The sequence below is a fragment of the Rhipicephalus sanguineus genome, chromosome 6, assembly GCF_013339695.2.
Source record: "Rhipicephalus sanguineus isolate Rsan-2018 chromosome 6, BIME_Rsan_1.4, whole genome shotgun sequence".
Classification (NCBI taxonomy): domain Eukaryota; kingdom Metazoa; phylum Arthropoda; class Arachnida; order Ixodida; family Ixodidae; genus Rhipicephalus; species Rhipicephalus sanguineus.
The window spans coordinates 79,151,723-79,164,001 of NC_051181.1; the positions used below are offsets into that span (position 1 = coordinate 79,151,723).

The 12,279-nt window shown below is 48.9% G+C and overlaps 1 protein-coding gene across 1 annotated transcript in view; it reads right to left on the reverse strand.

Moving 5' to 3' along the window:
• Positions 1-6,214: 6,214 nt before the first annotated feature.
• The window catches only part of LOC119397368 (WW domain-binding protein 2), a 33,380-nt gene continuing 27,315 nt past the window's right edge, over positions 6,215-12,279 (reverse strand). Inside the window, exon 6 of the mRNA XM_037664801.1 lies at positions 6,215-6,471. Within this exon, the coding sequence (XP_037520729.1) occupies positions 6,215-6,471 (257 nt within the window). The remainder of the gene's footprint in view (positions 6,472-12,279) is intronic.

The following is a 12,279-nucleotide window of genomic DNA, read 5'->3' on the forward strand; positions in this document are numbered from 1 at the left end:
AAAACGACAGGCTGATGGGCTAGTTGGCGTGACATTATTCAGACATTAGCTTAGGCTCATTGCTATGACATTATTCACACATTGCCTGTTCTAGGACTTATTGTATAATAACTTCGAGCCTTCAAACTCCGTTGGACTTGGTACTCTCTTATAGAGTGTTAGCGTCAAATTCGGAGACGTCAAATTCAAAGCCACATTGTTAGGTGTTACACAGGCGCGTTATCAAATACTTCAGTATATCGTATGTTACGCGACATCGCCTTTAGGGTCGTTCGTGTGCTTTGTATAACACAAATGCTGCACGGCTAGTAGGGAAGGCATGACGAAATGAAACTGAAGAACAGTGGCTAATCGGGCGTCCCTTTCTTAGAATTTTTTTGTCGCATTGCTAGTAAATATGAAATTATGAAAGACGCAGATAAAGCTCAAAGTTATTTAACACCGAGTGAAAGAACGCCTTGGCGTCACATTGCATCCCAAGTGATCATATCATCGATTACATATGCGACACATACTGAGACTAAAGGAAACAACCATAGACCCGAACATGACCATGCTAAATTTATTCTGAGTCATTAGTGACGTATAAATTGCGCCCCGCGAATTTATTACGCGCGGACGTGGAATACACGAACCATCCAGATAATCAACGAAGCACACACACAGCTATGCCAGCTTCCTAGCTCAGCTGTCGTTTAGATGTCAGTCTCCTCCTCCTGGTGTGTTGCGATAGCCTAAAAGGGCGGAAATCTTTTGTTGTCTAAGACTTCGTGCTCTTTTTATTGTTTCATAAACACTGTACTTTTAATTTTTCGCAACCCTTCACTAGAAGTCCAACGAGACGAAACGGAAACATATCGACTCAGACTGAAGAAATGACCATAAGGTTAGCGGAGCAAGAGTGGAGCAGTGATTTCGACAAACAGCCATGCAAACAGCAAACAATGAAGCAAAAAGAAAACAAAGATTGTGTGTTAAAATGCGAGAGCTTAGCACTGGTGTTATTGCATCCAATTAGATGAAAGGAGCTTTACGAAACTCTAAATAAGAACAATAGAATTTGTATCGTTCTTCCTTCTGGTTGGATGATTCTGACGCAGGATGAATATCACTGCTGGTAGCACCATCTTCATTTGTATTAGCTTGCAATATAAATATTAGTTTTATAGAAAGACCGTTCCGCTCACAATGTTGTGTTTGTCTAAACATGAAAGCGCCGAACAACGCTTGTAATGCTTGTCAGATCCGAAGGTCCCGGGATCGAATCCCGGCCGCGGCGGCTGCATTTTCGATGGAAGCGAAAATGTTTGAGGCCCGTGTTTTTAGATTTAGGTGCACGTTAAAGAACCTCAAGTGGTCGAAATTTTCCGGAGCCCTCCACTATGGCGTCCCTCATAATCAAGTTGTGGTTTTGGGACGTTAAACCCCAGATATTATTATGTAATGCATGCCACTAAATTTGACTCTTTGCGTCCCCCTAGTTTGCGCGTTAGGTAAATGTGGGTGTTCAAATGAAAAAGTACGAAACGTCGTAACAACGTAACTGTTAACATGCCTATGTCTATGGCATGCCTATGTCGCTATGGGAGAACGCAGCGAGACATGCAGGGATGCGATTGGAGTCTCCACCGTGGATCGGAGCATGCGGGGGCTCTTATAAGAGCGCTGTCCAATTGACACGGCACATCGGAGCTGCTCACGGAGGGTGTGGTTCTGCTTCATGATAACGCGCGTCCACACGTCTCCAGGGTCACAGACGCAGAACGGGCCGAGTTGAATTCGGAGCAGCTTGACCATCGGCCTGTAAACATGCGGTGAATAACATTGGAGAGATCGTGTCTCCCTGCCGTACGCCCTTCTTTATTGGGATTCTGTCGCTTTCTTTATGGAGGACTATAGTGGCTGTGGATCCGCTGTAGATTTCTTCCATTATGTTTATATAGGCTTCGTCGATGCCTTAATTCCGCAGTGCCTGCATGACTGCTGATGTCTCCACCGAATCAAATGCCTTCTCGTAATCTATAAAGGCTATGTATATGGGTTGGTTGTATTCCGCGCATTTCTCTATCACCTGATTGATAGTGTGAATATGGTCTATTGTTGAGAATCCTGTACGAAATCCTGCCTGGTCCCTTGGTTGATTTCAGGGCCCTAGATTGGGAAGAGTTAGGGATAAGAGTTAATGGAGAGTATCTCAGTAACCTACGATTCGCTGATGACATTGCGTTGATGAGTAACGCGGGAGACGAATTACAGCTCATGATTACTGAACTGGATACGGAAAGTAGAAGAGTAGGTCTGAAAATTAATATGCATAAAACTAAAGTAATGTGGAACAATCTTGGCAGAGAACAGCGCTTTGCGATAGGTGGCGAGACACTGGAAGTTGTAAAGGTGTACGTCTACTTAGGACAGGTAGTAACCGCTGAGCCGAACCATGAGAGTGAAATAACAAGAAGAATAAGGATGGGTTGGGGCTCATTCGGCAAGCATTATCAAATCATGAATGGTAATCTACCACTATCCATCAAGAGGAAGGTATATAACAGCTGCATCTTACCGGTACTTACCTACGGAGCAGAAACCTGGAGACTTACAAAGGGGGTTCAACTTAAATTGAGGACGACGCAGCGAGCGATGGAAAGGAAAATGCTAGGTGTAACCTTAAGAGACAGGAAAAGAGCAGAGTGGGTCAGGAAACAAACGGGGGTTAAGGATATCATAGTTGAAATCAAGAAGAAGAAATGGGTATGGGCCGGGCACGTAGCACGTCGGCAGGATAACCGGTGGTCGTTAAGGGTAACTGACTGGATTCCAAGAGATGGCAAACGCGTGAGGGGGAGACAGAAAATTAGGTGGGTAGATGAGATTAAGAAGTTTGCCGGTATAACGTGGCAACAGAAAGCACAGGACCGGGTTGATTGGCGGAACATGGGAGAGGCCTTTGCCCTGCAGTGGGCGTAGACAGGCTGATGATGACGATGATGATGATGATGATGATGACCATCGGCCCTACAGCCCGGACATGTCGCGCTGCGATTTCCATGTGTTTGGTGCCTCGAAAAAATATCTGGAATGGAAGCGCTTACACTCGGATGGCGAACCCAAGGATGCTGTAAAGGACGCTGCTATTCACGGTACGATTAATCAGCTATTCATGAAAGAGACAGGCAGACACAGCGCCGTGGTCTCGTATCCCTTCTTGTACCGCCATTTTAGCGCTGTTTTTCCGCTCGTAAAGAGACGGACAGTTGGTCTTGTTGTACAACGTTAAAACACAAGCATATCCTGCTGTGTGGTTTCAAGATGCATTCCATCAATGAAGTCGCCTCAACCCTAACAGACGAGGGCACATAATACTTATCGTAATTGGCAGGCTCTCGTGATCCCGCTTAATAAAGTGAAACACTTGGAGTGCCTGCAGATCTAAGCCCAGCCTCAAATCGTTTTTGCCTCGCGCAGTTTTCCCAGCCATGACGTGTCCGAACGAGAACGAGCGGCTCCTGACGAGGTACATGGACCACTGGGAAGATGCTCTGATCGAGCAGCTGCAAAACGGCAGCGCCGGGGCACCTCCTCGAGCAGAATCGGCTGCGTGGGAGGTTCTGCTGAAGGGCAGCGTCCACGTCTTCTCGGCCTACCTGGCGAACGCCAGCATTTGGGGAGTCCACGTCGTCGGTCTCGTGCAAAGAGACGTCGAACTTAGCAACTCGACCACACCGTCGATCGAATGTCTCGTTCGCACCGCCGACGGAAAGTCGCTGCGAAGGCCCGTGATCGTAAAGAAGATGTGGGAAGAGTTCCCTCACGAGTTCCTCAGGGCTCAACTGATATGCCCTCTACAAGGCGTCGTTGGTCTTCGGGAGCCCGCTTCAGTTATCCTCAGAGCCTTCGGCGTACCCGACACAGAACAGGTCGAGTTGCCGGTGCGAAAACCGCCAGAGACCGCGCCCACCAAGTGCTGCTCCGTGTGCGTGGGGCCCACGTACGGTGCAGCGACCCGGCTGTGGGAAGTCGTCGAGTTCGTGACTCACTACGAGCTCTTGGGCGCCCGGTCGTTCTTCTTCTACGATTTGGAGATGAGTCAGTCCATGCTGAGGCTCGTTGGACGACTACAAGCCGAAGGCTGGGACGTCACGTTGGTGCCCTTCAAGCTGATCGCCCCGTACAACCATTCGAACGTCGCTTGGGGTCAGACGGTGATGCTGTCGGACTGCGCGTTCCGGTCGCGCTTTAAGACGGAGTACTTCGTGAACGTCGACTTCGACGAGCTCATAGTGCCGCGCGCGAAGTACGGCGCCAACCTGTCGGCCTTAATCGAGAGCGTCGAACGTAGGCGAGGCGCGGGCAATGTGGGCAGTCTCGTTCTGAAGAACCGTGTCTTTTGCTACGAGCACCAAGTGAACCGCGACTACGTTCGGCCGGACGCGTTGCCGCTACGATCCAGAATCCTGAACACTCATTTGAGTGTGGCCAACAACAACTTCACGTACAAGTACATCGCTCGCGCTCGTGCTGTTTGCTCGGCGGCGATACACAGGGTTGTCGAGTTTTGTCGTGATTATGAAGCTGTCTTCATGAACAGTAACGAGCTAGTGGTCAACATCTACCGTAGATGCTGCAATTACGACGTGGGTAAGGAAAAGAGTTGGGGCGTTGATTTTCGCGATGCCGACCGCCTGTTCGTCGACGACAGTGCCAAAGCATTGAGCAGTAGCTTGAATGGTTTACTGCCATCAGTAGCGCGGTCTCTGCTGCCGCGCGGACCTGAAGTTACGCGGATTTATGAGGCGCGTGTAATAAATGATGACAAGTGATTAAGAAATGTCTTTGAAATTCGTCACAATTTCCCAATCAGCCACGCCGAACAAGGTGACGATGGGTCGAGTACGGTTTAACGTGTAACCGAACCACTGTCACTGTTCTGTAGGCATATACATCAAAACTATTTCTTTCATTCGAAATTAGTTCGCCGAAAAGTTTCTTTACGCGCGCATCTCGCACTTTACATGACCGCCCTGACTTAGCCTTTATTTTAGCAACGATTTTATAGCTGCGTCCAAGCATGATCGGCATGAACAAGTACGGTAGCTAGACAGTTTCAAGCGTGTTTAAGAGCATCTGATGCATCTGCCGTCAATACTCGATAACGATTTCTTGCCTTCCTTGTCATTATTTTTGTCTCACGGATGTCGCCTACCTAGACTAAAGCATCGCTCAGAGCGATGGAGGACACAGGGGTTCGCAGTAAAAACAGCGAATGACTTCATTGTCATCGGAAGAGATACCGCGCTGTTTTGTGCAGGACTATACATGGTGTTTTAGATAAAAAGCACAAAGTATTAAAAAATTAAGCACAGGCGCTACGCGCCTTGAATTAGTGCAGTATTGTTCTGAGCCATATAGAGCACGTCAGAATATTTTTCCAATCCGCAAAGTCCGGCAATTAACAAAAATTGCTTAACGAATTTCTTAAATAGTAACTCCAGAGAAATATCTTCAATGCAAAAATTGTGGCGCTTGTTCAGAAACATCGAATTTTTCAATCATTAGTAAGATAACTACCCTGACGCATATAAACAGCGTACGCGTTATACACTTCGGTTTCCTCACAACAACCATGAGTAGCTGACAACGAGTCATGATAGTCATGAGTGACCCGAAGCATTTCAAGAAGGGTGTCAGTTTTGCCTGTTTTGTCTTGTAGCATGAACATGTGCCAGGAGCATTGTTTTTAGATTAACATGAAGCTGATGATAAATGGTACAATATAGAAAATAACTGTTTACGCTGTTAAGACCGTTTTCGCACTTGCAGACAAACACAGATGCTGCCCGCTTTTTCTTTTGCATGTTTATCGTTACTGTGAAGCTCTGGAAGAAAGTATTTTTGTCATGGTCATTCTTGAACAGAAAATGTAAGCTTAAAAAAAAAAACAAATGCTGATGAAATGTTGTAACAATGTGTTTCTTGTAATCTCAGACATAACCAATTTCAATACGTTTCACACATGCATGAGTAATTTTTCTTAGCCCAGGGTGCAGGTCTTGCTGTAGGTTTTTTGTCGAAAATACCTGAAAGCCTCGTACCTAATTAAACTCCTCTGATAAAGGCTAAAATTTGTATGATTTAGATGGTGCGTCTAAGGGCTTGTGATGCCTCTGAATTTTGTTTGCACGTAAGTGGAGTCCCGTAGCTAGCTCTTGCGGAATTATCATGGCGACTCCCTGCTCGGAGGGTCCTTGAATCCCGGTCGTGGGGCTGGCGCGGTTGGACTTTTGTTTTCTTCTTTCTGGCCGCTTTCCTGAGCTGCACGGTCCTTGAAGCCCGGTGACGATGGCCGTGCGGTACCTTCAGCTGCTCTCGCGGTGCCTGACGCAGAAGTGTTTGAGGGACTCACACGAGGATTCTGGTTCGTCGGGTACACCCCAGGATAAGGAGGAGGCACGTTGGACGTGTACACTGAGTTCGCTGCAACAGATGCCGATATACGGGAATTACTTTCAGGCGTAGTCGCAATATCTGCCTAGCTCACTTAAGGCAGCATGTTTTTCTACTAAACGTCTTATATAGAAACAAACCGCGCGGCGGAAATTTCGACACATACGTGACGGAACTTCGGGTGCTTGCTCTTTCTTCGAGAAGTTGAAAAAAATGATATCCTGTGAACACGTTAATTACTGTTGACACTGACTGCAAAAAAGAAAGCAGTGCTTTTTTACAACGAAGGAAACGACAGAAAGAGCGTTACGATTCATTAATATTTCGGCTGTAGCGTTTGGGTTGCCATTTCGTTGTGGCGGTTGCAAATGAAACGCGGCTCAAGCTATTCGCTCGTCTGGCGTCGCGCGCGTACTTCGGAGTAGTGAAGAGTTAGCCGCAGAACTTATTGTTTCCTTGAAGGCAGCGTAATGGCTCGTTCACACTGAGCATTCCAGCGACCGGAGAGCCGCAGAATCCGGTTCGGCGGCGGCGAGATTCGCCGAATCGGCCCTCTCCGCGCCGATCACTCCCGTACCGATTTTTGCGGCAACCGCCGCCGGATGCGCTCGCCGCGGAACTTGAAAAAATGGCGGCCAAGTCCGACACGCTCGTCACGTTGCAGTCGAAAAACATCCACATAGCGGAATCGCTAATCGAAATGGTGCGGAACTACCTCGTCCTTAACGACAAACGCCACCCGAAGCACAAGGACAGTTTACTGAAGGACGATTTGTGGAATAAAATTGGCAACGAGCTTGGATTGACTGGTATGTACGAGTACTGCTGTCTATGTTGCTTTGTTCCAGATGCAGCGAGCACCAGTTTGAGCATTGCGATGTAGCTGCCTTGCACGCCCTAGTCGCAAAGAGCGTTCAAACGAGCATGGTCGTTTATAGCAGCGCTGAAGACCCGAAAAATTGCATGGCGTACTTGCGAGCCGCGACAACATCCGGGCAACTGCGAATCCATCCCGCGCTCACCCGTGGTTGATGGCTTACTCGACAGATGGCGCAATATGGCTATCCGGCGGCGCGGTGCGTAGCGGTGCGCGTGCAGTGCGAGCGACACTGTGTTTCGGCGACAGGAGCGTACCGGTCGCTGTGTACGGCGGATTTCCCAGTGTGAACGAGCCCTAAAAGAGACTGAAAACTCTCTGCTACTAAGGCGGCGTTCTCAATCCATGTAACTCTCACCCCGACGTGGCGTGAACGGGTTCTGGCACTCCGTCTTTGGCAGACGGAGTACAATCTAGCACCAGCATCTGGCCGACGCCGCACAGCGATATAACTGTCTCGTAACCATAAGCCTCCGCGCGTAGGCGCCACAGATGTCACTTTAATGTACCAAGTTACTAGAATACCTTTAGTGGTACCAAAACTGGGAGTACGCTTGAGCTTCGCTTTCAAGAGAACGCGATAGCGTAATCGGACCGTGTTCGTATCGCTTTCCCGATCGCTAGCATGACTTCGCTTCTCGGTGGAGACCTAATCCGTGCCGCAAGAAAAGCCAAAAGTGTGGACACCCTCCGGTTGCAATATCCATGCATGCGGCGCTACAAAACACGGCCACACGGCAGGGCGACGCGCCATTTAAAACACTCCCCGTGGGTCCATAGCGCCATCTCGCGGGTGATAATCAAGCCGCAGAAGAACCTCCGAGATGGGCGTACCACCAACGCTAAATGGTGTATATAAATCATGGAGGAAGGAATACTAAGGAGAGGCCCTGGCGTATTTCAATGCATTGCGAAAAGTGTGGCGGAAGTGACGTCCGATTTATGGGGCAAACAAACCGGTATGGGGCAAACCATGGAGGAAGGAAAAATAAGGAGAGGCCCTGACGTCACATTCGTGAAGCCTCCACATCGCAAACACCCGCATCGCCTCCTAGCGAAGGAGCCTCGAAACATTTCGCGATTTCCGCCGTGTCGTTTGCATTGCAGGCGCATGCGCGATTCGAGCCTTTTTTTTTTTCGCCGTGCAAGCGGCGTCGCGGCGCAGTCGATTTACGCATGCCACGCGCATGCTGCTTCTTGTGTGTGTTCTTTAGGGAAGCTACGCAATGCCCAGCTGTTGCGTATGGTTGCGTATACCCGGTGCAAATCGCGTGCACTGCTGAAAGTACCGGGTGTCACTTTTCATGTGTACGTGCACGTTCGCTTCATTGCTGATCACTAATGCATGGTATCTGCACGCGAAGCTCTCGGATGTGCGCGCTGTTGCTTCTTACTCATTGTGTCAACTCAGAACACACGTGAACTTTTGTTTTTGGCGTCTGACGCGCCGTACATAACATGCGCCGAAGGCATCGTACGTTTTTAGAGGCTGTGTCGTTCAACAAAAGGGCAATAAATTTATGTTGTTATCGGACTACGTGGTGTATGTATTGTGCGTTGTGCGCTCGCTACGTGCTCGTTGTAGTGTGCTTACTGGAATTACAAACTTTGTGTGCACGATCGCGTATACAATACAGCGGTGTCCTCTTTTCGACGTGAAGTTACGTCAACTATAGGTTGGCGTTGCGCCGAATAGCTACTACGCTCACTCCATATACACGAACAAAGAACCGCTAATCCGGCAACAGATCGGGAAATCGGGCTACGAGAAAGGGAAGGCCTAACGCCCAGCAGAACGCGTAAGTTGCTGCTAGGTGAGTTCGAATACGATGATGCAGGCGATGAACGTTTTTGATCACGGCACGTACCGGTATTCTGTACTGTTGCACAAAAACGCTCCACGAAGACTTTCAGCACGCAGCGCTCGGGCCTGCCACGCACGAACAGCCTGGCAAACGTCTGCTTGCAACATTTTACTGCGTGCGAACCGCACAATACGCGTAAAGTTTACGCCGGGACTACAAATCTGCGCAGAAGCTAACCACCGCGGAGAGCACGCCGCGGGGCGTCTGCTGTTTTGTTTGCCCCATACCGGTTTGTTTGCCCCATAAATCTGACATCACTTCCGCCAAACTTTTCGCAATGCATTGAAATACGATAGGGCCTCTCCTTAGTACTCCGTCCTCCATGGGGCAAACAAAACAGCAGACGCCCCGCTGGCCCCGCGGCGTGCTCTCCGCGGTGGTTAGCTCTGCGCAGATTTGTAGTACCGGCGTAAACTTAGCGCGTATTGTGCGGTTCGCACGCAGTAAATTCTTGCAAGCAGACGTTTACCAGGCTGTTCGTGCGTGGCAGGCCCGAGCGCTGCGTGCTGAAATTCTTCGTGGAGCGTTTTTGTGCAACAGTACAGAACACCGGTACGTGCCGTGATCAAAAACGTTCAGGCCCTGCATCATCGTACTCGAACTCACCTAGCAGTGACTTATGCGTTCTGATGGGCGTTAGATCTTTCCTTTCTCGTAGCCCGATTTCCCGATCAGTTGCCGGATTAGCGGTTCTTTGTTCGTGTATATGGTGTGAGCGCGTAGTACGCCAACCTACATAGTTGACGTAACTTCACGTCGAAAAGGACACCGCTATATTGTATACACGATCGTGCACGTAAAGTTTGTAATTCCCGTACGCACACAAAACAAGCACGCAGCGAGCGAACACCGCACAATACATACATCACGTAGTCCGATAACAACAACATAAGTTTATTGCCCTTTCGTTGAACGACACAGCCTCTAAAAACGTACGATGCCTTCGGCGCATGTTACGTACGGCGCGTCAGACGCCAAAAACAAAAGTTCACGTGTGTTTTGAGCTGACACAATGAGTAAGAAGCAATAGAGCGTACATCCGAGAGCTTCGCATGCAAATACCATACATTAGTGATCAACAATGAAGCGAACGTGTACGTACACATGAAAAGTGACGCCCGGTACTTTCCGCAGTGCGCGCGATTTGCACCGGGTATACGCAACCATACGCAACAGCTGGGCATTGCGTAGCTTTCCTAAAGAACAAACACAAGGAGCAGCATGCGTGAATCGACTGCGCCGCGGCGCCGCTTGCACGGCGAAAAAAAAAAAAAAAAGCTCGAATCGCGCATGCGCTTGCAAACGACACGACGGAAGTCGCGAAATGTTTCGAGGCTCCTTCGCTAGGAGGCGATGTGGGTGTTTGCGATGTGGAGGCTTCACGAATGTGACGTCAGGGCCTCTCCTTATTTTTCCTTCCTCCATGATATAAATAGCCCGCCGTAAGTATGCTAGAGGACGTATGCGGAGTGGCCGAGCGGCTAAACGCATCGCACGAGGGGGCGAAGGTTCGATTTCCCGATTCCACTCGAACCGAAGACTTTTTTTTTATTATTTCTGTATTTGCATCTGCCTCAAATTTTTGCGCACGGACAACGCTGATTTTTCACTCACAACCAAAGACGCCGCCGCCGACACAGACACCGGAATTTCCGCGAAACGAGCTCTGTAACGCTATCGCGTTATTAACGGGAATTCTCTAAGCTGCCTAAGTTATGCGAGAATTGAGGCCGTAGATTGTGGGTAGTTTAATATTGCAATAGTAAATGTAAAAGACGTTAAGACACCGTCACAGGTGCACATCATAGATGCACCGTCACACCGTGCATGCAGGGTTGGAAAGTCTTTAGAGGCGCGTGGTCCGTTTGGCTGCAATCCAAGCGGGCACGCAATCCCGCTTTCTTCTCTCCATAGGCCATGGTTCTGCCTGACCCAGGGTGGCGTTCTAAAAGACTGCTGGCAGCAGCTCCTCTACTACTGGCACAGAGTGCAAAAAAAAAAAACAAACAAACAAAAAAAGAACTCGAGCATCTCCTGTGTCACTACCTCTCATTGAACCAAATGGAACCAAAATGGCCACCACACTTCAACTACAGGGACCCCAAGTAGCAGCCCAGAGGTTACTGACACTCCGTGCCAGTGGGCACAGACAGTTAGTCGACGTGGTGCCGCACTACTTTAAAGGGACACCGATGTGAAATAATGAATCAGTTCAGATCGATAACTTCTACTCTGAAAACACTAATGCCGTTAATTTCACCATCATAGGCATAATAGTAGAGGAAACAATCAAGGTGAAAGTATCATTTTTAAATTTCGCACCGAAGTCTGCGCGCCTGGGGTCACGGATTTCAAAGTGAATTTTGCGCATTGTGGCGAATTTCGCTCAGCAAAATTAATTGACACATTTTGTATGTTAAGTCTCTGGCCCCCTCGGAAGACAACGAACTTAATTTTTACCGATTAGACAATACGTAGGCGCTGTCAAAATCTATGATGTCACGGCGATTCGCGCAGGAATTTCAAAGTGGCGTCGCCACCCGTATTTTGTTTTTGTGCGTTTTCTCGCTTACCAAACGTCTTATCGCGGCAAGCGTGATGCTGCTGGTATTGTGAAAGAGCAATTTACTAATACGAGCAAAATTGTTTTTCTCTTTTAAGAAGTCCGGGATAGAGTGTAAAGGCAACCTGGCCATCACCACGGCAGAGTCCATAGATGCTGCTTTCTCTTCCTTCTTCTCTCCCCCTCTCTACCTCTGCCCTCAGGTGCTGCCCCAGGGTATCTCCCTTGCAACCCTTGCCCCGGCCTGCGACTACCACATTTCCGCTTTAACAGGGGATACACAATTGCCGACCAGTCCTGATTTGGATCCAACTTCATCAGAAAGCATGACGAAAATGATCGCCTCTGATCTCCCGGCCGAACATGCGAACGCCCTTCGTGCCCTTCTCGCGTCGTACGAGGACATCTTTGACCTCAATGACCGGCCACTGGGCCAGACAAACGTTGTGAAGCATCGAATCAACACCGGCGATGCTAACCCGATCCACCGACGACCCTATCGTGTTTCCCACACTGGGCGCCAAGTCATACAG